The 27,247-nt window shown below is 46.3% G+C and overlaps 4 protein-coding genes across 17 annotated transcripts; 3 read left to right on the forward strand and 1 right to left on the reverse strand.

Annotated features, from left to right (window-relative positions):
* Positions 1-608: 608 nt before the first annotated feature.
* LOC108151318 (GATOR complex protein Iml1) lies at positions 609-12,421 on the forward strand. Of its 10 annotated transcripts, none has more exons than XM_017279858.2 (21): positions 614-804; positions 879-1,186; positions 1,252-2,333; positions 2,398-2,569; positions 2,633-3,056; positions 3,134-3,265; positions 5,509-5,658; positions 7,181-7,613; positions 7,678-7,852; positions 7,924-8,115; positions 8,515-8,589; positions 8,924-8,988; positions 9,789-9,896; positions 9,969-10,175; positions 10,853-10,950; positions 11,017-11,184; positions 11,247-11,407; positions 11,478-11,640; positions 11,702-11,814; positions 11,874-11,929; positions 11,995-12,421. In XM_017279858.2, the coding sequence occupies exons 1-21, from the start codon at positions 753-755 to the stop codon at positions 12,347-12,349; spliced, it is 4,689 nt and encodes a 1,562-aa protein (XP_017135347.1). In that variant the 5' UTR covers positions 614-752; the 3' UTR covers positions 12,350-12,421. The 10 variants fall into 10 exon arrangements, with proteins under 10 accessions (XP_017135356.1, XP_017135354.1, XP_017135355.1 ...); XM_017279859.2 differs by lacking the exon at positions 8,924-8,988 and adding an exon at positions 9,449-9,510; XM_017279860.2 differs by lacking the exon at positions 8,924-8,988 and adding an exon at positions 9,452-9,510.
* Positions 3,273-5,500, forward strand: LOC108151323. Its single transcript, XM_017279875.2, has one exon. It carries the CDS (start codon positions 3,378-3,380, stop codon positions 5,190-5,192), a length of 1,815 nt encoding a protein of 604 aa, XP_017135364.1. The 5' UTR covers positions 3,273-3,377; the 3' UTR covers positions 5,193-5,500.
* A 588-nt stretch (positions 12,422-13,009) lies between the features above and the next one.
* On the reverse strand, positions 13,010-18,682 carry LOC108151320 (puromycin-sensitive aminopeptidase). 5 transcript variants are annotated; one of them, XM_017279873.2, is made up of 7 exons: positions 18,434-18,512; positions 17,639-17,704; positions 16,822-17,444; positions 15,235-16,051; positions 13,849-15,173; positions 13,661-13,783; positions 13,010-13,598 (listed from the first exon to the last, which is right to left on the reverse strand). In XM_017279873.2, exons 1-7 carry the CDS (start codon positions 18,495-18,497, stop codon positions 13,389-13,391), a joined length of 3,228 nt encoding a protein of 1,075 aa, XP_017135362.1. In that variant the 5' UTR covers positions 18,498-18,512; the 3' UTR covers positions 13,010-13,388. The 5 variants fall into 5 exon arrangements, with proteins under 5 accessions (XP_017135362.1, XP_017135360.1, XP_017135357.1 ...); XM_017279871.2 differs by lacking the exons at positions 17,639-17,704; positions 18,434-18,512 and adding an exon at positions 18,584-18,682; XM_017279868.2 differs by lacking the exon at positions 17,639-17,704 and having other exon boundaries at positions 18,434-18,532.
* Positions 18,683-20,303: 1,621 nt separating this feature from the next.
* LOC108151321 (protein cueball) lies at positions 20,304-26,626 on the forward strand. Its single transcript, XM_017279874.2, has 4 exons — positions 20,304-20,695; positions 24,048-25,464; positions 25,531-25,864; positions 25,937-26,626. Exons 1-4 carry the CDS (start codon positions 20,608-20,610, stop codon positions 26,039-26,041), a joined length of 1,944 nt encoding a protein of 647 aa, XP_017135363.1. The 5' UTR covers positions 20,304-20,607; the 3' UTR covers positions 26,042-26,626.
* Positions 26,627-27,247: the final 621 nt, after the last annotated feature.

The raw sequence follows: 27,247 nt of genomic DNA on the forward strand, positions 1-27,247 counted from the left end.
TCTTTCAATTAAAGAAATAGTAAAAACAAGATTTTCTATCCCATATCTTCCTGACGAATTTACCCCAAAATTCGCCAATAACAACACCCAAGAGGTGTATGGTGGATGATATTAATAAACATGTTCCCAATTTGGTGGACATTCTAAACAAAAAAATCCTTATATTATGGTACAGGGCCATCCAGATGCCATACCATTATTCATTCGGATTGTCGGAGTTGTGGGTGGGCTGACACGCCCAGCCAAACCCACGCCACTGCGTGCTAAACAAAGAGAGACGCGGAAGGATATTGCGACAGTACTAGATATCTACAAGCGGGCGGTAGAAAAAGTCAGTCCCTGCTCAGGTGCACGGGTCAGAAGGAGGAGCTGGACCCGATTCAGCGGCGGAGCTTAATTCAGCACCTATAATAACGAAAAGCAGCTCCACCTAACATCCAAAGACATCAAAATTATGGAGCGCGAGATTTTGCAAATCTTCCCGAAAGAAAAAGTTCAATAGTATTGAAGGACGTTCGAAAATTTGTATTTTCAACAAAATACCGCTTTGTTTAAATTGATTTAAAATTTCAATTCAATAGTTTTTGGCGGCGATTGTTGCGACGTTGCACAGCACTAAAACACCAAAGAACAGAGAAGGAGCGCACCATCAAAACAAACACGAAAAAAGAAGATTTCAGAATGCGAATAAAATAATTGGCCGGTAAATTAAACATTTTAATCGCGTTTGCGTCGGCCAGCGCATCAAAAATATGAAGCTCTACAAGCTGAATACACACACTCGTGGCTGCAACAAGTCGTACGGTAAGCAAACACATTTGAAAAGTGTGAGCACATAAATTGCGCAAATTTCACTGCTGTTGAATATTTTTGTGCAGATGCGGACCTCGTGATGAACTTGAAGGACCACCCCAACGCAAATGTAGGCGATGTTGTGGAGATTTATGTCCCAGATGACGAGAACGGCACGCATCTGCTACTGCAGATCACAGAGTTCAGCGGTAGCTGTGGCCGTGATGTGATAAGCATCGAGTCGGGCATTGCCGTTGCCTTTAAGTTGAGGCCCTACTCCAATGTGGTGATGCGGATAGTGAATCCGGCCGATGTAGCCCTCGACTCCATAGAGATTACCTTCAAGGATCAGTACATGGGCCGCTCTGAGATGTGGCGCCTGAAAACGTATTTGGTAAGCAAGCCAAGGCCTACATCCTTTGAGGATGCTATTCTTGAGGATTCCCTTTCCCCTTGCAGACGGACACCTGTGTGTATGTGAACAAGAAGATTGACTACAACGACATGCAGATACGCTGCCAGGTGTACGAAATGTGGTCCCAGGGCGAACGCGTGGCCAGCGGCGTCATCACCGACGACACAAAGATCGTCTTCCGCAGCAGCACATCCATGGTGTACCTCTTCCTGCAGATGTCCTCGGAAATGTGGGACTTTGACATCCATGGCGACTTGTATTTTGAGAAGGCAGTTAATGGCTTTCTCACCGAACTCTTCCAAAAGTGGAAAAAGCTGAGCTGCAACCATGAGGTAACCATCGTCCTGTTTTCGCGCACCTTCTATGCGGCCAAGAGTTTGGATGAGTTCCCAGAGCACATGCGCGACTGCCTGCAGCTGGACTACAAGGGTCGCTTCTACGAGGATTTCTATCGAGTGGCGATTCAGAACGAGCGCAACGACGACTGGTGCACGGTGTTGGGGCAGCTGCGGAAGCTTTTCACCTCCTACCAGGAGACAGTGCTGCGCTATCATGAGCGCCAGCACATGAAGATCCCCCCGGCCACAAACTCTACGGCCACGCAGGGCAATTTCCTTGAGGTACTCAACATTTCGTTGAATACATTCGAGAAGCATTACCTGGATCGCACATTCGATCGCACCGGACAGCTCTCGGTGGTGATTACACCCGGCGTGGGTGTCTTCTCGGTGGACAGGGAGCTGACAAACATCACCAAGCAGCGCATCATCGACAACGGCGTGGGCAGCGATCTGGTTTGCGTTGGCGAGCAGCCGCTGCATGCAGTGCCGCTGTTGAAGTTCCACAACAAAGACACCACCCTGACATCCGCCGATGATTATTCCCTGCCGCATTGGATCAATCTAAGCTTCTATTCCACAAACAAGAAGATCGCGTACTCCAGTTTCATACCCCGCATCAAGCTGCCGCTTTTTGTGTCCGATCAAGCGCTCAACGCGGACGAAGGAGAGGAGAATGAGAGGAATTTCCTCAGCTGCAAGCAGTCGGAGTACAAGCACAACTCTCTTTTCGACTATGATGCGTATGATGAGCAGATCTTTCAGCCATTGCCGGCACAGAGCACCTGGTAAGCCTCCAACTGAGTTGAATCTCTCTCCCACTCTCGCTGATAAATACTCTTCTCCTTTCAGCTCCCTTCAGCGCGTGGTAAGGGCCAAGAAGACATCGGTACCTAGTCTGGAAACCTATGCATATCGTAACAACGACTGGGAGAATCTCACGCCCACACAGATTCCGGCCATGCGACGCAAAATGTCTGATCCGGATATACATCATGGCACCTCTGCCATGCTGGCGGCACTGGTATGTCGCTCAAAAGATTTCCTCCCAATAAAGTCCTGCAACTTGTACTCAACTCTCCCTCAGCCTGATACCACAAATCTCTCGGAATCCCTGGCTTCGGAGAAGAACTCCCGTCGAACGATTGTCAGCATTGCGCCAATTGTGCGTCCCGGACGTGCCCTGATCAATCCCTTTGATCCCTCTCAAGTGACGATCAAATTGACATCGAATCGCCGCCGCTGGACGCACATTTTCCCCAAGGGACCGACGGGTGTGCTCATCCAGCAGCATCATTACCAAGCAGTGCCTGCAAAAATCGTACCAGCGGGACAGCGTCCGCTGCAGCAGATACCCAACAATAGCCAGAGCAGCACCACCAATAACAACGAGACGGAGACGGAGTATTCCTGCGATCCGGAAGAGCAGTACGACCAGCTATCCACGCACTCCATGCTAAGCAAATCGGTGTCCTCGCACAGCTTTGTGATGGGCGATGAAAAGATCGACTGTGAGTGAGCTCAGAGATTTCATTCCCCTTTTCCATTTCCGTCTAAAATCAATTCCCTATCTTTCCGCCAATTGCAGTTTTCAAGAGGCGACAGAACTCTCTGCTGAATGCATTGCCTGCAAATGTCCCAAATCTGACGGCAACGCAGGCCAAATCGTATCTCTGGGGAGCCACCGGCGAGCAGGAGTGGACGCCAGCAATTACCACGGGTAAGTAATCACAGAACTGATTGCTCAAAGATCATATCTTTAAGGACAGACAGCCACTGTCTGGTGAGCGTATACCAGTCTAAGTTCAGTTGGGGATTGGCTCTTGCCTCGAATGGGAGTAATGTGGCTCCAGTTTATTGCGATTCTGCTGTTTCTGCCGCATCAAAGCAGAGAGCAGGAGATAAACTTTACGCTGCCCGAGCAGCTTGCATTGTTTCTGGACCGGATTGGAGACGTGCACCGCCTGCAAGCCATCAGCATTGTCAATAGCAGAGACTCCATCAGCCCCGACTATCTGGATGGCCTTCATCGGCAGCTTAGAGCCAATGCTAGCATGCACTTCCAACTGCTGCCCCAAATGACGGGCACAGATGTGGACGCCCATGTGTGTTTCAGTGCCCTCCAGGATGAGGATACGCTGTATGTGGTGTTTGCAAGGCACTCGAGGGACCCAGTGATCCAATTGCAGGCGAAACGAGCTCGAGGACGCCGCTACAGCAAGACGTTGTTTCTGCTGAAGGAGCACGAATCACTTCCCGTTTTGGGGGAGTTCTTCAAGCTGCTCTGGCAGTTGCAATTTCGCTCCGCTCTGGTGGTTACGGCACAGCGATGGGCTTACCAGATGGATCCCTATCCCAAGATGAAAATAAAACGCATGAAAGAAGTCTCCTCGTACGATCTGGAGGAGATCTTTCCCAAACCCAATCGCAAGAACTTCAACGGCTACGAGCTGCATCTGGCCGTGCAGCTGGATATTCCGAACAGCTTCTGGTGGCGAGATCCGCGCAACCAACAATTGCGGTTGGACGGAGCGGGTGGAAAAATTATTAATGAGCTGATGGCCAAACTGAATGTCACCCTGAAGGTGCATCCCCTGTTGGTGAATGGGTCGCGGTGGCTAAATATGCCTGCCATTATCGACTTGATAGCCAGCAATCGCATGGAGCTGAGTTCCCATTTGTGCGACACGCTGCAGGCATCCACAGAGGTGGATTACTCCTATCCAGTACGGCTGACGAGTCGTTGTTTTATGATACCCCTGGACAACCAGATCTCTCGAACTCTGTACGTCTTGCTGCCCTTCCAATGGTCCGTGTGGCTGAGTGTCCTGTTGATCCTGCTCGTGCTGCACTTTTTCGGCGTCCGTTGGCTCGTGCCGGACTCCCAGTTGTGGGCGTTAATCGGAGTCCCCGGCTGGCGCCTCAGTAGATCTCACCACCATAGTATACTCAACACTGTGACCTGCTACCTGGTGCTCTTTGGGGTCTGTTTGATCTGCCAGTTGTATTCCACGAAGCTGACATCTTTCCTGACGGTGACGCTCAGCCATAAGTTGCCCAGCAGCTTGGACGAGATTCTCCGGCTGCCATTCCCCATTCTCGCACTACCCTTGGATGTGGAACTCATTGTGGGTACCTTTGGCCATGCGGAGGAGTTCCGGCGGATGTTCAGCGTAACGGATGCCCAGACCTTCGCGACGCGTCGCATTAACATGGATCCGGGCTACATCTATCCGATTAGCAGCTTTCGCTGGTTTTTCTACAGCGTCCAGCAGCGCTACCTGAAGACCAAGCGCTTCTATTTGTCGTCGCTGTGCCATGGGACCTTTGCGGCTCAGTTCCAGCTGCGCATCGACTCCCATTTCAAGGATCCACTGCATCGTTTTGCACTGCATGTGCAGGAGGCGGGCCTGCTGTTTGTGTGGATGAAAGAGAGCTATCAGAGTGCACGCCTCGGCGGCTACATTCAGGAATTCACCAGCGCCGAGGAGTTTCTGGACGATATTCGTCCGTTGGCCTTCAATCTGCTGGCCCCAGCCTTTAGTTTGTTTATAAGCGGCCTTTTGGTCAGCCTTGTGGTCTTTCTGGTTGAGATTCGACCGCATTCCTGTGCTCGAAGGAGTAGTAGAAACAGTAGCTCCCACTAACCGCACCAACCCTTGAACCACTGAACCCTTGAACCCTTGAAGCCATAACCACTCCATATATATTTATGGATTTTATATATGTATTTTATTCAAATCGGAAACGAACTAATGCATTTTACGTAGCCCATTCCTAACTGCGCGAGCAAAATCGATCGGAAACTGAATTTTTAATTAACTTTATGTATAATTCGCCATATTCCCACCGCCATCCACCGCGATCCACCAATCAATCGATCAACGAACTCCAATTGGATCTAACAAAATGAAAATTACAATTAAAAAAACCCCCACCCACCCACATCGATCGTTCGTTTAGTTATTGCGAATCCTGCGGCGGCGGGCAAACATTTGCGGCCCATTGTCGAGACCGAGCATCACTTTGGAGGCGACTCTCCGCTCGAGCCGGCGGTGGCGGCGGCGGCAGCAACCGAGGCCGAGGTTGTTGGCAAAGGAAAAATCATCATAGGTTTGGAATACAAATATTTCACAAGTAATCGTACTTTTTTTTGTGTACAAAAAGCATTTAGCAAAGCATCCACACACACACATACACAAACGCACACACCACACATTTTAGATATACTTTTTGAAAGCACAGTAGACCTTAGATCCGCCTTGAAACCGCATTGTATTTGTATATTTTGTATCTGTAGAATATACATTTTGTAGAACTATTTTATTCAGTAGTGTCCCATCCCATCAAAGACTGTAGTCTAACGAAGAGAATGGGGAGCTCTTTCGGTGAAACCGCACCCCGATATGTGTTCTCTGTGTGGTTCCAACATCCATGGCAATCCTTGTAATGTCATAAGGACTGTCCGTTTTATGAGAGCCTTTTGCTTGCCAAATACATATGAGTCCTGTTAGTAAGTTATATATAATATTTTCAAGCAGTTTTAGAACAGTTTTATAGGTTTTACAGAGCCTAGCTTTTGCAATAAATTAGGTACAGTGTTTCCTGTTTAAATGGTAAAGACTAAAGCAGTTTACTTTTAAATGGGGAAAATCACTAAGCAGAATAATTGTTCACGAATGAGCTTGTAGTTAAATGATAGTTAATTCGCTAATTGCCGGTTATCCTCTTAAATTTTCGATAAAGATACTTTTCACACAGCAAGAAATTGTGTTGAAATTATAGGAAAACTCGGGGAGGGTCCTAAAGTTTTGAAATCTTTATAATTGCTTAGCTATTTGTTATACTGTCTGATGGAGAGATGTTAATCAAGAACCAAATGATGAGCAAACATGCCTGCCCGGGGGAAGGATATGAAGGATATGCCGCATGTAGACTGCGACTACGACTACGACTACCTTTGCTTTGCACCTCACCCCCCGCTTAACCCAGCGCGCGCCAGCACCTACTCCTACGCCGTATGCATGTAGTACTCATCCACAAATTAATTGTAGCCTAAATCGTAGACCCACCGCACTTATCCACAAACAACAACAAAAACAAAACCACAAGTCACACACCACATGCACGCACCCAAAGGGAGGTGGTTTTTGTTTTCGAATAGCGAACAGCGGAACAGCCCGTTGTCGCTGTTTCTGTAGTTTAAAATAGTTTAGCATGCCCCGCACGCTCTCGCCCTCGCCCTCGCTCTTGCCCACTTGTACCTTGTATCTCTTATGCACATGCACGTACCACACACGCCTAACCCATCCGTTGGTGGCGGATCAGCCCACAGCTCCACATCCTGTTCCATGGGATCCCCCACCCAACCCAACCCAACCCAAACCACTCCACCCCACCCTCCTTTGATTTTGATTACCGTAGCTGCGGGAGCACCTTGGTCTCTCTCTCTCTCTCTCTCTCTCGCTCCTGCTCTCGCTCTCGCTCTCTACTTTCTAGCTTAAGCGATGTATTATTTTTGGTTAACTTTTGTATCGCGGCGTTGGCTTTCTCTATTTGCGTACTCCTTGACACCTCTCACACCCGCAACGCTCGTTGTGGACAATCGCTAATCTTTCGGCGGCTCCGCTTGCAGGCGTTGACTGGAAATCGCTGACGATCCCCGCCTGCCTGCCCATAACCACGGACTACTTCCCCGACAAGCGGTCGCTGCACAACGACTATGTGATCTCCGACTACACGCTGCTGCCTGATGATGTGAACCACGATTACGCCCAGAGCAGGGCCATCTACCGCAAGCCGCTGTCCACCGAAGAGGTGTGCAAGGAGATTGTGTCCCAGCGGCTGGCCCAAGGCTTCCAGTTGATTGTCGGGGAGGAGAGGCCATCGGTGGGTGGCTCTGGCGGGGCATGCTCCGTCGGTGGGCCAACTGCCGTTCCGGCCACCTCTGCAGTGCTGCCGGTAAAGCCCAGTGAGAGCAACAAGGAGTACCTGCTGTCAATCGGCAGGATCTTCCACAAGATCTCGCTAAGTGGCTCTGTCATTACAGTGACGGGCTACAGACCCAGGTGAGTGGAAGATGCTCCAGGGTATTTTAGCCATAGTAATCCCATAGAAATTCTATACTTTCAGGCACCCCTATCCTCCCATCAATGTGGACTATCGGTATCGATTCCACGCACCACAGCACGAGACGTACGAGATCTCTGGAGTGAACTTTACCACGGAGAAACTGGAGAACTTCAACTGGAACCACATGGATCTGTATATTTGCACGCGTGGCGATGTGGACTATCCACTAATGGAGGTGTGCTCAAGATGACTGAATATTTTTAATGTGGTAGATTCATCTTCTGGCTGTATGCATATATCCCACAGAGTCTGAAATACTGGCGTTATCGCATGTACCTGCTGCCCCGTGAGAACATTGTGAGCAAGATTGCCAGCTGCCAGCGCTGTGATATCTTTCCCGATGTCACCGTGGACAATACCAGCGAGCAGGTTGACGACTTTGTGCGGCTAATCGAGGCGGTCAGCAAGCTGAAGCGACAGTTTGTGCGCAAGGCTAGAGTAAGATTAAAATGTTTCCGCTTTTGGGGCTTTCTGCATCTCTGTGAATCTCTGTTGCGTTACCCGTTCTGTTACTTTACTTAGTTTTTTTCCCCAACTGCCCAACTGCCCAAATGCCCAACTGCCAAGTGTGTCTTCTAATTGACTAATCGACCTGCTAGTGATGTCGGTCAATCGATAAGCATTTCTAGAGATGGGTCCATTGATCCTTCAGTTCAGTTCAGTTCGGTTCTTTCCGCCTGCAGCCAATAAGCATGATAATTAGAGATTGAGCGTGAACTGAGGGAACAAATGGAGCAGAGAAAAAACAATTTGAAAGAAGGAAAACCCGCTCTCAGTTCCATTCTATGCTTATCCTTGATGTTATTCGAGCATATTTCGCATCACTTACTCTTACAGGACAGCCCCACCGCCCACAGTCTAACCAAGCGACGCCACAGTACGAGCATTATATCCAGGCCACAGCCTAATCAGGTTATCTATCTTATCAATCTACTCAAATTATTCTCAAACAAAAAAATATCTAATGTTTAAGCTTTTGTTATTTTGTATTTAGTTTCGAAATATCTTAATTGTTCTGTTCTGTTCTGTTGCTATGCAATGCGCACTTTTCTGTTACAATTTCAAATTCGTTTCTAATTTTTTCCATCAATGCGCACGTTTTGATTTCAAATTCCAATTGAAATTCAAATTATCTATAAGCTCTACTGTACTGCTCTTTACCTAATGTTTTTGTCTCTCTTTCCAATGAATGTCTCTCTTGTGTCTTTGACCCGATCCCCAAATCGATCCATGCCTGTCATGGCAGGGACTCATGAACTCTCCGTTCCGGGAGCGAGTCGGTAGCAATCGATTGCCGGAGAAGCGACCCAGGTTTTTATATCGATTCCAATATTATATCTAAGGACTCCCTTTCTCTGCCTCACACACACCCACACACACACACAAACACAAACACAAGCACACACTCAAATACACACGCACTCTGTATTACTCTGCATAAATTGCACGATTCGCTGTGAGGGATTCGGCTATTCGGTGGCTATTATTTCTACGAGTACGAGTACTACCAAAGGATCTAGGACACAAAAGAACACTGTCTATAATCGTTGGTACTACATGTAGATTGGTGTTCTCCTTTTGTATATTGTATATTTTGTTGGCCAGCTATGTATCTATATTGTAGTCCTGTTGTTTTGTGCATCCCCCCGTACCACCTGTACATAGGTTTTCTGTTTGTTTGAATATTCTTTGTTGCTTAATTTACTTTTACTTTTCGTTGTTGTATTCTGTATATTTTTGATATAATATTATTTGGTATTTGGCTTTCCAGCAGCATGACACTCCTAGAATCACAGAAAAGCATCATAATCTATTAAATTCACCGCAGCAAAGGTTTGTGACACACCCACCCCTCCCCAATCATCATTTGAATTACTCGTAGTTGCAACATAACACTCCACGCCCCCTACCCCTCCGCATACCACCCGGAAATCCATAACCAACAATGCAATTGGCATGCTGAGTCCTCAAATCCACCAAACACCAGCCACACACACCACTACACAAAAACACATGTGACCCCCCACCATGGAGGAGGAGAGAGATCCCTCAGACAGTGGCTCGAACCCGCACAGATCTTCTCAATCCTTCTTTTTTCTCTTATTTGATAGCATAAATGCACGTCCAAAGCTCGACAATGGCCGGATATCGCGTATCTTTCCTGCCACGGATGCAGCCGCTGCCGCTGGACTGGCCGCCAGAGATGATCAGGACGATGGGTGAGTGCCACAGTCTGACTTTCGACTGATCCCTTCCATTGCTAATATCTCTGATCTGTGGTGCTTTGATAGCTTCCCCGTGGACATCAAGTTCAGTCCGAATGCCACACTCTTGGAGATCTTTGATGCCATGAAGCATCCTGTGAATGGTGTTGGCTACTTCTCTCAAACTCAATCGCTGCCCTCCTGCACTTTTCTGTCCTACGATGCCTTGATGTGGCTGAAGACACGCCTCAATAATGGAAGACACCCTTTGGAACTCTTGGAAGCCATGCGCAAGTGGGTTTTCATTATAGATAACCCGTTTTTATACACGCTCCTCGAAGAGTTAAAGGATATATTAGTTTTGTGGAGCAAGTGAATGTGTGTAACACTCAGAAGGAAGCGTTTCCGACACCATTTGAAATAGCCATGTCTGTCTGTCCGTCTTGATGAGCGCCTAGATCTCAGAGACTATAAGTGCTAAGGGCTACCAAATTTTGTATCCAGACTCCTGGAGAAAATCTGTGGCATCCAAAATTGTAAAGAATCGTAAAGAATGATCACGTATCTACTAGACCCTCGAATCTGGATCAGATCGGATTATTACTATAACCAGAATGAAGAAATCCATTTGCATTACTCAGTCTCTGTCTCTTTCGCTCCCTCTATGGAGGGGAGCGAGATATAACGGCTGGTGTTGGTGTGAGAAATGAAAGAGAGAGAGAAAGATATAGTGAAAAATGGCAACAGATAAATGAATATTTTAAAATTCGAATACAAATAGATCATTGGTTGGATAAGCCAAGTGCAAGAACAGAACAGAAGTGGTCGTGGTTTCTATATTTTTTTTTTTATTCTCTTTAATGAAAAGTTTGAGCAATGTACTCACTGAGTACCGGGTATAAAAGTCGAGCCGCGGCTAACAACGTAGCCGCTCGTTTTCTATTTTCAATTCATAAAATGCTTTCTTGAAGGGAACGCATGATCTGTCATGCTTCTGGGGACTGGACCAAGCCTGTGGTGGCAGGATTCGTGTTCTACTATGTGGTGCAGCAGGATAAGAATGCCAAAGGTAGGTCGGATATTTGAGTTCCGGCTAGGAAATCTGTTTGAATCTTAATATTCCTTCCGCGAACAGATTATGCCCCGCCATTGAACGATTACTGTGCTTTTGTAAATGAATGGTTGGAGATCGAATTCCAGGGCTGCAGCTTCCTGTGGCACGACGAGCCAGTGATCACACCAGTCCCCAATTTCCTAAGGGACTCGCCAGCACCGCAGTCCTGGACGGATTATTGCAGTAATAGTAGGTTTCATACATATATAATCTCTTACTGCTGGAGTCCTAGCTTTAATGATATTTTATAGAGCGCGTCTATCGCCAGTCGCATTTGGAGATCGATGTGAACCAGAAGAGCGATCGCATGGAGTGGGGACACGTGAAGCATCACACTGTGCTGCAGCCGGGCTTTGCCTTCGAGATCGTGGTCGAGTGGGTGACCTCGTCGGGTCCGATTGTATCCGATTTGGTGAGTACGCTGATACTTTAAATGACATCCATCGTTCGATCAGTAACCCTATCTTTACCGATTTTCACAGATTGGTGGGTGGATGCGTAAGGCAAATCAGTTCAACTTTTTGGTTTCGGTGCCCGCGGATCCTATGGCCGAACCATTCACTAAGAAGTCGGATCCATTGAGGGGACCCATATTCATTCCACTCTGTGTGACATTCCTGCCCAACGGAGCGGCTCTTTTCGATGGTATGCAGGAGGATATAGATTTATTGAAATCATGAGATCGTCATGAAATGTTTTTCCGCAGAATTCCCCGAGGAAAGCAGATCCGATCGCATGCTGTTCCTTCAAGAAGCCATCTTGGCCAAGTTTGGATTTCTGCCCTGTGTGCTGGAGAAGAAGTATAGCATTGGCAAGGACGTAAGTGAAGCCATCAAAGCCTGTGAAAGCGATGTGTAATTTAAACAATTTCTTTTCAGCTGCCCAAGGAATACCAGTATGTTCACTGTACAGGCAACATGTTTGCTTTGATTCGGTAGGATATATTAATTCGATCTCCTATGAATGCCCCTTAATCTTTTATTTATATATCTCTTGCAGTTGTGCCACCAACAACTACCAGGTGGAGTCGCCCACCCTTCAGGAGGCAAATGTCACGCGTTGCGTCTATGGCCACACGAACAACACGAATGTGCCAAAAAAGGTGGGCTTCTTGTGGTCCTGGAACCATATGATACCCAACAAAAAGTGGAAGGCCCAAACGATCAGCAACTCGGCCGATGGGGAGCTCTTTCAGCTGAAAATGCTTAAGGACTTCCGCGAGTTCTGCTCGAACAGTGACCAGCGGTTGGTCACCTTTTGGTCGCACTGCCAGGAGCTAAAGCGCAAGAATCAGACATTGGAATTCAACAACAACAACAACAACAATAACAACGATGAGATGAAGATTAAATAGAATCCTCCCTCGCGGTATCCTGCATGTACAAAAAGTTTATCCTTATTTATAAAAGAATGTTGAATTTTGATACTAAATTGTTTTGTCTACGGAGGTTTCTATGGGACCCTACCCAGAGAACGAATAGATCTTTCGGAATTCGTAATTTGGGGATTTTGTGGATGGTTTTCTCCAAAAGAATGTATAAGTATTGTAATTTGTACAGCAAAATTTTGATCTCACCGCTCTCTCTCGATGATTAGAAGGATAGGTCGACATTACAACTCAGAATACTACAAATGCTCAACTAGAACCGAATTTTGCCAGCAAAATATTCCCTTTTTGGATTTTTGTTTAACGTTTTCTTTAACGTTTCCTAGAAATTGCATTTATTTATAGTAATAAACTCAACACAAGTCTTGGCATCCTCCAACTGGTACGAATGTATCGTCGATCTCGTCATGTTGGCCGCGAGATATCGATTTACCATACCAACGGAGATTCTCACAAAAATTCTCTGCAAAGAGAAATGGCTAACAGTGTCACAGCTGCTTTCTTGTCTGGAGCAGAAAATGTTTGTGATGATCTGTTGGAATGATGACTACACATCTCTCGGTCAACTTGACAAGCCCGACGACATATTCGTTTCAATTGGAAGATGGTAAAACTTCCAGGGGAAGGTTACGTGATACGACGAGATACACTCCATAAGCTTAAGCCTTTAATGCTCCATTTTTGTTGTGGGTTTGAGTTGGGGAGTGGAGTGGAGTCTGTTGGGGAGTCAATCGTTGTCTTGCTGCTTTGTGGTGTGGTTGTATTCTTGCATAAAGACTATATGGTTCTCATTTGTAAATGGGAGATGTGTGTAGTTTGTGACGGTTGTGGCCAGATAGCGGTGCGACGGTGGTGTTGCGGTTGCTGCTGAACTTGCTGCTGTGGTTTGCTCTGGGTTATTCTGCTGCTGCTATCGCTGCTGCCAAATTGTGTGTTTGCTGTTGGTGGTTACTCTTTTGTGATTCGTTTGTTAAATGCTTTGGTATGCTCGAGGGCGAGACCATGTCTAGACGCTCTTCAGGTAAGTGGATAGCTTCTCGCGATCGCGCTCCAGCCAGGCTGCATTCAGGCGTATTGTCTCCACGGCCTGAGACACAGTGCGCTCGCAGCCGGGTATCTGCGTTACCCTGAAGAATTCCTCCACTTCTTGGGCCTTCTCCTCGGAGGCATAGTTCTCGATGAGGTACTTTATCAGTCGCGTGAGCAGAAAGCCGCCCTTAAAAGGGAATAAGGGAATGAAGATCCCATTTGGAAACAAAGACGGACTGTAAGATTTACCTGATAGCGTTCGAGGAGCTGCTTGTTGCTGCTCTTGAAGAACTCCCAGGCCATGTCACGGCCTTTGGGATTGATGGCAACGGCAACTATCACAAAGACAGAGTCCTGGGCGCGCACTTCACCCTAAGGAGGAGATAAAGGATGATACCCAGGGAACCACGATTATTTTGTGACACTTGCACACTTACCGACATGGCGAAATCAATGACGCGACGCAGCAGCTTCGCATCGGTACTGCAGCCAAGGGCCCGTGAGATGCGGTCCTGCTCCTCATGCAGATCGGTGGTGCGGTACAGGGCGAGCATCTCTTCGAAAATCTGCTCATTGCCGTCCTGCAGCGCCGCCTTGTAGCAGGTGGTGCGCAGATCGGCGGGCAGCGGTTGGGTGCCGTTTATATGACTACGGAAGCGCTGTCGGGCCACCTCGATGACATCGTTGCTGCGGAAGGACACAAGACGTGTGAGGACGAGGCTGCGCAGCAGCGTATCCAAATGGTTCTCGCCTTCGCGTGGCTCCCAGCCAAGACGCTGGGCCACTGGCTCATAGAGGTTTCGTCCAAAGCGATGAAATTCCTCCATGAGATCCGTGTGGGATATCAGAATGTGCAGATTGGTCAGCGAATTGGTGATGGCTGTCCACACAGTGTAGTTTGTCTCATTTCTGTAACCATCCACGAGGGCCAGGACGTCGGCAGTGCTGGCATGACCCGCCTGCACCATGGCGAACATATCATCGATCAGTCCCAGCCGATCCAAAGGAGGAAGCTCCATATTTTTCACCGCTGGCATCAGCTGCTCCAGCATTTCCTTTGAGTAGCGCGTGCGGTAGTAGCCCACGGTGCCGGGATTGATTTTGATCCAGTCGCTGTCGGTAACGCCATCGAGGACCACCTCCATGGATGGTTTGTCCAGCAGGAAAGTCTTGGCTATCGCAGTGGGATCGCGAGAGGTGGACACCGAAATGGGTACCACCCACAGGCAATCCTCATCGGCCTGGGAGCCATCGGCCGTGAATTTCCTTTGGCTAAGGCGCAAAATGCGCTGTGTCTTCCCTTTCTGCTCAGACTCAACGCTTACCACAGGAAATCCCTTGTACTGTGTCCACGAGGACATGACCTCGGCCACATTCTTGGAGCTAGCCTCCTGCAGTGCCGTCCACAGATCCTCGGTGCTGGTATTGCCGTACTGATGACGCGTCAGGTAGATATTCATACCCTTGCGGAAGTCATCTTCGCCAATGTAGTCGTGGAGCATGCGAATCACCGAGGCGCCCTTGTTGTAGCTAATCTCATCGAAGATCTCATCAATCTCCGATGGATGGCCGACAGGCACTTCGATGGGATGAGAGTTCTTCAGCGAATCCAGCTCCAGGGCACGCGTGTACATGTCCGTGACGAACTGCGTCCAAATATCGTACTCGGGGAACAGATGGTGCACGCAAAGGAACTCCACAAAGGAGGCATAGCCCTCGTTGAGCCACAGATGTGTCCACCATTCCATGGTAACCAGGTTGCCTGAAAGAGAATACAAAAGATTACTAAAGTAAGAGAATATGGGGACAAATGAGGCCCTTACCGAACCACTGATGTGCAATCTCATGGCCAACGGTGAGGGCAATGGACTGCTTGCGCATAAGCGATGTGTTCTTGGGATCAACGAGAACAAAGGTCTCGCGGTAGGTTACCAATCCCCAGTTCTCCATGGCGCCGGCCGAGAAGTCCGAAATTGCAATGAGATCCATTTTGGGCAGTGGATAGGCAATGTTGAAGTAGTCCTTGTAAAAAGGCAGCACCTTGGTGGCCACATCCAGGGCGAATTGGCCCTGCTCCCGCTTGCCCACGGGAGTGAAGACGCGCACGATGATGCCGTCCTCGGATTTTCCCTCTACAAAGTCATATTCGCCGACGACGCAGGCCACCAGGTAGGTGGACATGATGGGTGTACGATCGAAGCGCACGCGGCGCAGGCCGCCTTCCAGGTCGTCCTCCTTCTTGACGGGCATATTGGACAGGGCCACCCGATTCTTGGGCACCACCAGGGTGATGTCGAAGGTGGCCTTGATGGCGGGCTCGTCCCAGCAGGGGAAGCAGCGACGCGCATCTGTGGCTTCGAACTGGGTGACGCCCGCATAGCGCTCCTCCCCGCTGGCGCTAAAGTATTTGCTGCGATAGAAGCCTTTCATCTTGTCATTCAACTCCCCCGTAAAGGACATTTGCAGTACGCCGGCCGTTTCCGCGGGAATAACCTTCTCGAACTCCAGAGTCGCCGTCTCTGCGTCCGTGGAGTAGACGATGCGGTCTGCTTTCATCTTGGTGCACTCGAACTCCAGCTGCGCCTCTTCGATGATTATGTCCAGGGCATTGAGGACGATCTGTTTGGTCGGCTTCTTAACCTGAAACCGGTACGGGCAAACGGTAAAACGGCAAAAGAAATGAGTCAATAACCCGTTAGAACAAAAACAGTTAGCCGGGAGATGGTAGAACAACGGCCATAAACAGTTATTCCAAGGTCATAGAAATTGCCTCTGTTGCTTCTTTGTTGCCTTTATTTTCGAGTTTCCGGCTTAAGCCGTCGCAATCAACAACCTCCTCCCCCCAGCCACCTCTCGGTCAATCCCCGAAACTCGTTTTTGCCAAATTTATACACTCCCAAAACAAAACACAACAAAAAAATAGAACAAAACGACCAAACGGCACTACCTGTGGAGCTACTTTCTGATGAGGAATAAGGAAGGGTAATTTTGTTGGTCGCATTAGAGAATTCCAATGAAATATGAAGGTACGGTACTATAATTATTCCAATCAATACAATATTCCCATTAGTGATTGGTATTTTATGAATAATTGCCATGAATCCTGCCATCATTGATTTATCTTTCTTTCCCTCTCTCTCTCTCTCACAATAATGAGAGTATCAAAAGTGCGACTAGGCCACGGACACATACATATGTCCATATTTGGCGTTGATTTACAGTTATGCCCCGTCATTCTGCGCATTCCCAGCAACAAAGAAACCGTTTCCTCGTGGCGTATGCAAATTGCAGCATAAAGAGAAATGCCAAACAACAAAACAAGGAGAATGTGAAAGTGAAAGCGAAGAAAGACACGAGAGAGACAGAGAGAGAGGAGGAAGACAAGAGAGATAACGAGACTCTTTACTCACTTGGACTTGCACTATTGTCTTGCCCTTAAAGGTGAAAGCCTCCAGATCGGGCTGCAGCAGCAACTCGTAATGCTTTGGCACCACATTCGTGGGCAGCCGTTTGAACTCCAGCTTCTGCGCCATGCCGTCGACCTCCTCCTGTTGCTGCATTCGAGTCTCCTGTTGCTTGTGCGCCCCTCGAATCTGCTGATGCTGTGGTTGGCCTTGTTTCTGTCCTGGCACCACGTCCGCCGATGTGTACGCTAAGATGGCCCGATACTGATTGCACAAGTCACCGAGCAGCGGTGCGTCTGAGCTTTTCAGGGGAGCTCCGAGGGAGACGGATGAGTAGTCGCGATAGAATTGCTTCTGAACCTTGACGAACTGCTTCGACGAAAGTAGCTCGTTCAGATGGGCAGTCTCTGTTCGGCGGAGATGGGCGTTAGAATGCTTATCGAGTGTTGAGGGAGAGACGTTAGCAAACAGCCGATAATGGTTAGCAACGTTGCAGTTTTTCTGGTTGTTGAATATGGAAGGGGAAGTGTTCTGGCTGCGGGTGGACTTTCTGCTGTTATTCTCGCTGGTGTTTAGTAACTGTGGCTGGGTTTCGGTTGCGGGGTAACAGCTTTGGATGGGTCTGGTAGCTGGAATAGCAGAAAAAGGCAGGGAAATTGGTTCTGGTTAGTATTATCAGCGGCAAACGGGGGCGGCACGGCAAACACCACACAGAAATTATTGATAAGCGTTTCTTCACGTCTTGTTATTTGATTAGCTCTGGAAGGGGGCCGGAGGGCAGGTAAGGAAGAGCGGGATCTACTCTCTCAGCTCGCTCTCTCACCTTCGCACAAGTGTTGCTCGAAATCAGTGTTCGCCTTGGCTAATTCCAAGTTGAGTTTGCCAATTTCTGGAAAGATTAGTGTTGCACTTATTGCACTATTCGTACATTTGATTTGATAAAGTTGAATGGAGGAAAAACCGCCTTTTGTTGTTTCGTTTTCCGCGGTCGTTTTCGTTTTTACTCTTTTTAGTCCAATTCTGAGCAAAAATTAATAATAACTCTACACAGTTACTACACATTTGCTACACAATGGGAGGAAAAAGAGGGTATGGAGAACAAGCAGCACCGCCAGAAAAAGCAACGCATGCAAGGTGAAATCCACCCCCTTTTCCCAATATACCTTGAAGACGAAAAGCCGATTTTGTCAAGGTATGTTGTCCTCACTCGCGAGGTGAGGTTCGTACGAACATTTAAAATTGCCTTGGCTGTTTTTGCCTGTTATCCATACCCCTTTCAGAATTAACACTCATTTTTTCGTCGCATTTTGAGCGTCTGACCCCCTCAGAAATATACCGCCTCATTTTCAAAATATACCGTAAATATACTGACGAATTATTCAAGTTCCATCATAAATATTCCTCGTTTTTGATATTCCGTCCAATATTACTAGCTAGATAGAACTCTCAGCCCTGCCCACATAGTTTTATCCCATTGATGAATAAATTCTTTTGTCGAACAACACCACGCACACACACGCTTAAAGTGTCCCACTTTTTAGTGGAACGTTTTGGGAATGGGAAAGCAGTCACCAGCTGTTTGGCCGGCTAAATGTTATATGCAAACTTGTGTAATCACCATTTTTTAGCCTCCAGGCTTGTTTGGCCGTACGAACACCTCCCCTAAGTGCATTCTTGTACATTGCACTTTGAGTTTTAAGTTACGCGAATTAATAAAGCAACGAGAAACTGCAGTATCAGATGTTATGGTGTATACGACGACACTTACCAGCACTGTCGTAATAGGTTTCCTTCCACGATATTTTCAAATAAAACAAAACAAAGAATTTTGCTCGTAGCGAAAACGTTCCGAATGTTATAAATGACTCAATTTTTGTGTTGCTTTGAAAACGCTAACCAGTTTGACACTGAATTTTACACAATAGCAGAGAAAAGCATCCTTGTTCACTTATCACTTGAAAACTTATCGATATATTTTTGAAATCTGGTTTTCGTGCAGTAGGTTATGTTAAAAATTTGATTTCATTAACCATCTAACACGTAAGAGTGTCTTGAGACACTTATTATATTATTCACATTAGCAAAAAAACTAAGAGCTTTTACAGCATTTAAATATTTGTTGGCTGCTAATAACAACCACACCAATTAAGTGAAGAAGTTTTTAAAACTTTTAGAAGCTTTTAACGGTACTTTTTATCTCCATATAAACAATACATGCTTTTTCTCAACTACTTGAAATTGTTGTGTTTTTATACCCGATACTTAAAATGAGTTTTGGGGTAAATTAGATTTGTGGTGAAAATGGATGTGAGTAACGTCCAGAAGGAATCGTTTCCGACCCCATACAGTATATATATTATTGATCAGCATCAATAGCCGAGTACATTAAGCCCTGTCTGTCTGTCCGTCCCTATCAGCGCCTAGTGCTCAAAGAATATAAGAGCTAGAGCAACGAAGTTTTGTATCTAGACTTCTGTGATATGTCACTGTTACAAGTATATTTCAAAACTTCGCCCCGCGCACTTCCGCCCCCACAAAGGACGAAAATCTGTGGCATCGACATTTTTAAAGATACGAGAAAACCAAAAACGCAGAATCGTAGAGAATGAATATCTTTTAGACTGCAGAATCTGAATTGGATCGTATCAATTTTATGGCCAGAATGAAGAAAACAATTTAATTTATTCTCGCTCTGTCTCTCTCTTACACACACGTAACATAGCCGGCTTTGTTTAGCGCAAAACACTAGCTCCTAGATCTCAGCGACTATAAGAGCCAAACCAAACCAAACTATGATATCGAACCTGCGCAAGTGTATTCAAGTGTGTTTCTGATAATGAGTTTTATTGAACAAATGCATCTCCTTATATAGCTAGCAGTGGTACTCTTATTGTATGGGAAGGAACGCCAGGCTCCATGTGAGTGTATTTTTAGATACGGTGCACTTACTCTGTGCGGGGGTTACATTTCAGTGCCTTTACTTAAGTACTTGGCAGCAACAAAGTAAATAGTTTATTGCTTCATACTTTTTGGTGGGTTCGAGTTTACAAGTTCAATTGTCTATTCTTAGTTGCTAATGTAATTTTCGTGTCGTCATATTCATTCACATGAAGTGACATGGTCAATTGTATTTATGAGTTTTTGTGTATGAGATTGTACTGTATATTCTGTAATATTAATAAGGTATTTGTCTGTGACTGAACAGTACTCTTCATACCTTCCCAAAAACTCAACGGGTTGCCTTCGAATGATGTTAACGGCGTTCCCAGTTTCATATTTAAACAAATGTATACCATCTATAGTAAATTTGATTCATTTTAAGTCAAATATGTTTAGCTGTGCCTGCTTACAGAAGACAAATACGCAATGATATGAAATTAAACTACCGATGTTTTGCAAAGCATCGATACATCACTCAAAATCGGAACCAGCAAAAACATCAGTAAACATCGGCAGAAAAACATCGATGCTCGATGTTTTTTTACATCACTAACTCTGCGACAGTGGCGACACTAAAATAAATTATAGTTATTTAGTGGAATGTTGTCGAAGTGAAGTGTCGAAGTTTGTCGGGTCTGATTCGCGCTGTTTAACCCTTTTAAATCCGAGTCCGGTGAACTTGAAAACATCGCGGTGTTTCCCAGAATCCGACTCAGTTCCACCCAATAATTCTTGTCCGCGACAATATAAACTGCAAGACTTATATTACCAGACCAATCCAAGCAATTAACCCTTAAATAGGAAACGGTTGTGCAATCGAGTGAAGTCTGAAATTCAAAATAGGAAACAAAAATGTTATGGTGTCCGTCAGTTCTAGTGCCACTTATAGCTGTTGCCGCCTGTCTGCCTGTCCTGGCAATTGGAACACCTCTCGAATGGGGTAAGAACAGAGCAGGAGAAAGGGCTTCATTGACCCTCTGGCAATGCCACCTCCTAACCTTCATTTTATTTCGACTAAAAATCAATTCAAAATCAACAATGTCGTTCCGTTCACCTTGTTGCAGGCGAAAGATAGCCAGCCAGCCACTTGGGCTATTATGTAATCGCTTGACACTAGAATTATGTATTATCGAGCATGCAATGCTCGTACTCGTGCGAAAGACCTAGCTATCAGCAGAACGGGTTTTATTTTCTCTTCTATCACTCGTCGTCCCATGCGTCGAAGCGCGGGCTTTTCTTATCAATGCACACGTCCCCCCGATAACTAATAACAAAATACATGCGAGTCAAATAATTCAAAACATTCAATTCATTATTAGTCGGTGTTTAACAAAACAGACAAACTTTCTCTTCCCATTCGATAGGGTATCGGCTACGCTCTCTCTTTCAAGTCTACTCTCTTTGGTTGTTTCGGTCCGAAATCAACGTGGCCGGCAAAAACAAAATTTGACATTTGCCACCTATCCACCACTGCTGCCGCCATGGACTTGGGATATTTTGTCACGTATGCCACATACATCATGTGTCGCCTCGGCTCGGCTCGGCTCGGCTTCTTTTAGATATGCTTCTAGCTCTACTGTTTTTCCATTCTCTTCTTCCACCACTCCACGAAGGGAAATTATGCATGCAAGTAGTTTATGGGATTGTATTACTCCACTTTGCAGCCTGGTGCCACCTGTTGTTTGCAGCTGGAGTGTGGATGTGGAGTGGAGTGTTGTGTTCCCCGAAATTCAAAGAATTTTCAAGTCGCAATTCGAAACCTCATCCGAATATGTAGCTTCGTTAGATATGCTTCTAGGCACTGCTTAAAAAATTACAATAAGATTAATTTCCGTTCCAGCTGTTGTTGGTTCGTTTGTGTTATGTGTGTCAGGGAAATTATGCAGGCAAGCAGGGTGCGGGATTCGGTTCCACGGCTTGCCACTACAGTAGAATGATTCCCGAACCCGAAGGAATTTCCAAGTCGGAATCTAAAACCATTCAACCCAATCAGTATCAGATCAAAGCTTTAATTAGATTCCTGTCCAATTCGAAACAACTATCGTGCATAATAAAATCCCATACAGCTGAAAACTGAATTTTTGTAATCGTATAGTAAATGAGATCGATGGGGCACACCACGTGCATCAGGAAAATCCACTACGAGCATTCCCCATTCCGATACACTATTTATGTATCACTGGCATTGAAAATCGTATCTGATGCGATAGGAAAAAGCTCCAGTGAATCATAAAATTAGAGTGGGCGTGATAAAGATAGTCCAGTAAATTCCATGGAGGAAGTAACGGTAGAACTTTGTCAATTATAAAATTATAAAATGAAATCTAGATTTTTATTATGGAAGTGCTGGCATGCACAATTTCCCTATTGGAGTGAGGGGAAAGAGATCCTACGAGGAACACTCTACTGCTTGCAAACATTATTTCCCTGAATGAAATATCGTATCCTGTATATCGATCACGAATCTATCATTTGTGCTGTCGATGCTGTTATTTTGGTACAACTCTCAGAAAAGTCTAGAAAACTGACACCTCTCCTCTATAAAAGCACTTAGCAATAAGAAATAATGCCTAATAAATGGCAATTCAAAAACTTTTCTGCATCGATAAAAACGTTGACCTCAAACGCAAAAGCCTTGGAGTTCTGCAGCAGCACAGTGCGGTGCCGGTGAGAGGTTATTCGCTCGTCCGTTGCGTTCATTCGTGTTTCTACTGTTGTTGTATTTGTATTATTGTTTTTAAAACCATCGCGATGATAATTGGCCAGCACACGCACTCATACATATGGATGAACCATGAATAACCATTATTTATAGTATGTTTAGGTTTTTCGGGCAAAAACTATAGCAACGCAACAGTGAGTGACCTACAAAAGTGCGAGGCCCCACCTTCTAGCTCTAGGGCCAATGACCAAGTCGACATGGATTGATTTCAGACAAGATGATCGATGGATTCCGATGGAAACGGCAGTCGTGTGAAAGTAGAAGCAAGCCTACCTCGCTATCTCTCTCTCTCTCTCTCTCTCTCTCAATCTCTCCTTTAGCCTTCGGCGGGCTCGTGTTCTTTTCCGTTCCGGAACTGCTGTTCCGCCAGCTGCAGGTTTTCCACTTCCGTGCGAGATCCAATCCAGAAAAGTGCCTTTATCTTTACCCGTTTGCACAGGCAACAGGTGGCTGCTGCTGCAAGCGCAGCCTTAATCATTCATTCGCATTCACTTAACAGCCAATTAAATAAGTGACAACAGGTTTTTTGGCTTTCGATCTTATTAGGATAATATGCAGCATGGGGGTAGGGTATATTGATGTTTGCAATGCACATGGAGCTGTTTCTTATACCGCCACTACCGTGTGGTGCTTAAAAAGAAGGAATCGTAATCTGTAAGGGTATTTAGAGTTTCGGGCATGCCCCCACAAAGCTGGAGTTATTTTCTCTCTTGTTTACAATTTCGCTTGCTAGAGGGGCGGCTAATCCGCTTTCGAATCGAATCGAATCGAATCAAGGCATTGCTTATCAAATCTCTTCATATAACATTTTTGCACACCGTACATCCAGCCTTATTTTGTGCCTGGCCTGATACAAGGTCACCCATCGACAACGACATTGACATCACTTCGATTAGAGGTGTGAAAGATAGAGCCAATAGGGGCAGGGAAGTGGCAGTATATGGCGAAATTCCTGAGTACATGGCACCCTTTAGGTCACACAAGTCTGTGTTGACAATTCACTGAGAGTAGGCTGGGGAAAACCCTCAAAATGCAGATAGTGGAGATGATCCTTGTCGCCAGTGAAGTGCTTTACATTTGCTTATCAGTGGCTAGACCTCTAGACGCGAATGATCTACGCTCCCAGACGCACATACTCGTATGTAAATGATCTCTAAAAAATGTCTGCGCCATCTTGGGGCGACACATCACATCACATCAAATCGATTGGCGCCACATTAAGTAATCATCAATTCAATTCAATTTGCTATTAATAATTGAAGCGCAATTCAAGCAGAATATTTCTGTTGCAAAATTCTGAATTGAGTTCCACAAATGGCGGAATGATTTGATTGGTATTTAGAGACACTTTTGGCAATGTTTAATGGATCGACCGGATGGCAAGGGAGTACCCTTAGCATTGATTGAGCTTAATTTCCGCAAACCCAAACACACGGGGGGCAGATCTCTGAGATCACGTGTGCCTTTTGATCACGATGGTATTTTATGGATTGCAATGTCTAAATCTAAATTGCAAGGATTTGGATACATATTGAGGCATTTCTAAACGAATATCAAATTCACTTTTCAGAATTCGCCATCACCTTGAAGTCGAAAATACTGTTTGTCGATGAATTCTGGCGCACTTTGGCCTCGGCGGCCCACGAGTTCGATGAACTGTCCGCCCTGACCTTTGACGAAACGGAGGAGCTCATCTACTTCAACGATCAACAGCACCGGAATGGCAGCATATTCTCGCTGCGAAGAGATGCCCTGATGGCCTCCCACATAGCCGAGCAGGCGATACAGCGAACGGGGAATGAATCTGTGGGAGGATTGGCCTACGATCCGCTCAATCGGAACCTCTTCTGGTCGGACACGCTTCAGAAAAAGATCTTCTTTGCCTCGATCGATAGTAAAGTAACGGAGACGCCCAAAGTGTTGGTGGATCTAAGCCAGGAGGGTGCACGCCCCGACGGCGTGGCCGTGGATGTCTGTCGCAGAAAGCTCTATTGGACGAACTCCAACATCACGCATCCCACAGTGGAGAGCATCGATTTGGCTGGCACTAACCGCCAGGTGATTATCGACACGGACATCGATATGCCGCGTGGCATTGTGGTGGACCAATTGTCGGATCGCATCTTCTGGATCGACGATCTGAAGGGCGTGTTCTTCGCATTGAAAAGTGCGCGATTGGATGGCTCCGATCGCCAGTTGGTGCTGCACGACAAGCACCACGAACCCCTGAATCTTGCGGTGACCAATGATGCCATCTACTGGACGGACAAGACCACCAAGGCGGTGTGGAGTCATCCAAAGGTGCCCATTGTCAAGGCCACCACTACAACGAGTCCGGTTAAAGCAGAGGAGGAAGAGGCCACGGAGACCATCCCAGACATCGAACCAGAGCCCGTGGCAGAGGTCTCCGCCCTTCTTCGCGTGGCCAATCTCAGCGAGGAGGCACGCGGCATTGTGGCACGCACTGGGTTCTATCAGCGACTGCAGAAGGATGAACATTGCGCCAATATTGTCCGAAAGGTCAAGGAGCGACTAGATCTGATGACCAAGAAAAAGCAAATGCGCAGCCTCGTCGACGAGAAGACGGCCCAACTGGAGCGCGATCATTGCCTGAATGGCGGCACCTACATTGCAGATCGGGTGCTGTGCATCTGCCCGACAGGCTACAAGGGCTCGCGCTGCGAGATTCGCGAGTGCCACAACTTTTGTGTGCACGGCACCTGCGAGATCAGCGATCGAGCGTATCCAAAGTGCTACTGCCAGCCGGGATTCTCGGGTGAACGTTGCGAGATCAGCAAATGCTCGGGACTGTGCCTTAACGGCGGTCACTGCAAGCTGGAGGACATCTCTGAGAAGCCCAGCTGCGAGTGCCCCCATAATTTTGCGGGAGAGCGATGCGAGCAAAACTCCACGGAGATCTGTGCGTTATTTTGTCGCCTGCTAAAGCATGAGGCGGATATATATGTGCCCTTTGGTTGTCATGATATGTGAGTAGAGGCATGGAGTCCTCAATGCAATCCTCAACTAATTCTTTCGGGTATTCTCCCTTTTAGTTGCGAGGAACTGGCCAAGGATGCAAGCGATAAGATCGCCATACCGCAGTATCACCATCTGGAGGTGTGCATGACGCCTAGTCCATGGACCAGCAATGTGATTATTGTCCTCGTTTTGGGCATAGTCTCGTGCTTCTTCCTGGTGGCCGTCATAGTACATGGCTTCCGTCGTCTGTACAAACCGAAGAGGCCACGCATCAGGAAGACATTTGTGGTACGAAAGCAGGCGCGCACGAACTCCTCCGGTGACACGCCACTGACCAATCGCCCACTGGCCACAGAGCAGTGCGAGATTACGATAGAGAACTGCTGCAACATGAATATCTGCGAGACGGTAAGCGGGGATATACTCAGGATAAATTCAAGACACCCTTTGACCAATTCGATTGCCTATCCATTTCAATAGCCCTGTTTCGATCCTAAGCTGGTGGAGCAGACGCTAGCCAAGTCTTCCAATTGCAAGGAGGACAAGAAGATACTAATCCACAACATGGACGATGATCTGTACTAAAGGGAGGGGCCCAAAAAAGGAGCCGCTCTATCAAAACTGGACCTTGTGATAGTCGTTGTCGAGTGCGGTGTTTGGTATTCGAGCTTGAAAAGCTGCTGCCCGCCCGGCTCTCGGCCCCTTTTGCCGTCAAGGTGCACCCATTCAGAAAACACCAGAAAAGCCACCCAGAGAAGATGTAGAAGATGCAGTAGCTGGTGGTGGAACACTTAACACTCGCCAAAACCATTTACTTAAACCGAAAGCAACATGTGTACTTAGCAGATCTTCCGATCGTAGGACTGCTTTGGTCTCTCGTTAATTTATTTTAGTGAATCATTTTTCATTCTAGGGTTTTATTACAATTTAATTTTTTTGTTTTTGTTTTTTAGCTTACAGCCGAGAGAGAAATCCCTTTAAATTCGATTCGTTTTATTATATTCTCACTATTTTTGGTTTTTTCTTTTAATGAAATTCGCTTTGGAAATGATGAAAGTCGGGAGTGACTGACATTAGCTTTAACATGGAATATACACACGGAAAACAAAAAAAACAAAGAACCGCACAACTCTCGCGGCAGAGATAAGGCCCATTGTGATTTATGAAAACGTTAAAAACTGCTGTAAATAATGGTGTAATAGATACGATTATTCATTGAAGAAGTTCCTGCTCTATTGTGAAAAAAAAATTACCGCCGTCTCATGACAACTGCAATGCCCGCCCCCACCCCGCCCACATATGCCATAACTTGCCCATTTTCCCTGCTAACACTGATCCTCTCCTCTTCCCAACCTCTCCAGCAAAAACCGGCAATGAAGCTCTAACCCAGGGCGACGAAGAGAGTTGTAAATATTAAAGAATAGTTTATTTTTAGTTTTAGTCCTTAAGCAAAAGGGTTGAATAAATAACAAAAAATGAACTACATGCAGTTGTATATGATATTTGTTGTGCTTACTCGGGACTTTACTTTCCACAGAATGATGTCACTTTTCTTTACGATATAGTATATATTTATGTATTTGTTTAAGAATCACAAGAGCATCTATGACCTAGCTATCCAATTGCGCAGGCTATGCTGATTTTCATAAGTTGCCGGTAATCGTTGCACTATTCATCATTATTTCCTTTTTTATTTGATGCGCTTAATAACTGCCCTTCAATATTATATTATTCTAATTTGTACACATTTGCACCTGAATTATTCGTGAATAATTATTTACTGTAATGCCC

The sequence above is a fragment of the Drosophila miranda genome, chromosome XR, assembly GCF_003369915.1.
Source record: "Drosophila miranda strain MSH22 chromosome XR, D.miranda_PacBio2.1, whole genome shotgun sequence".
Lineage (NCBI taxonomy): Eukaryota > Metazoa > Arthropoda > Insecta > Diptera > Drosophilidae > Drosophila > Drosophila miranda.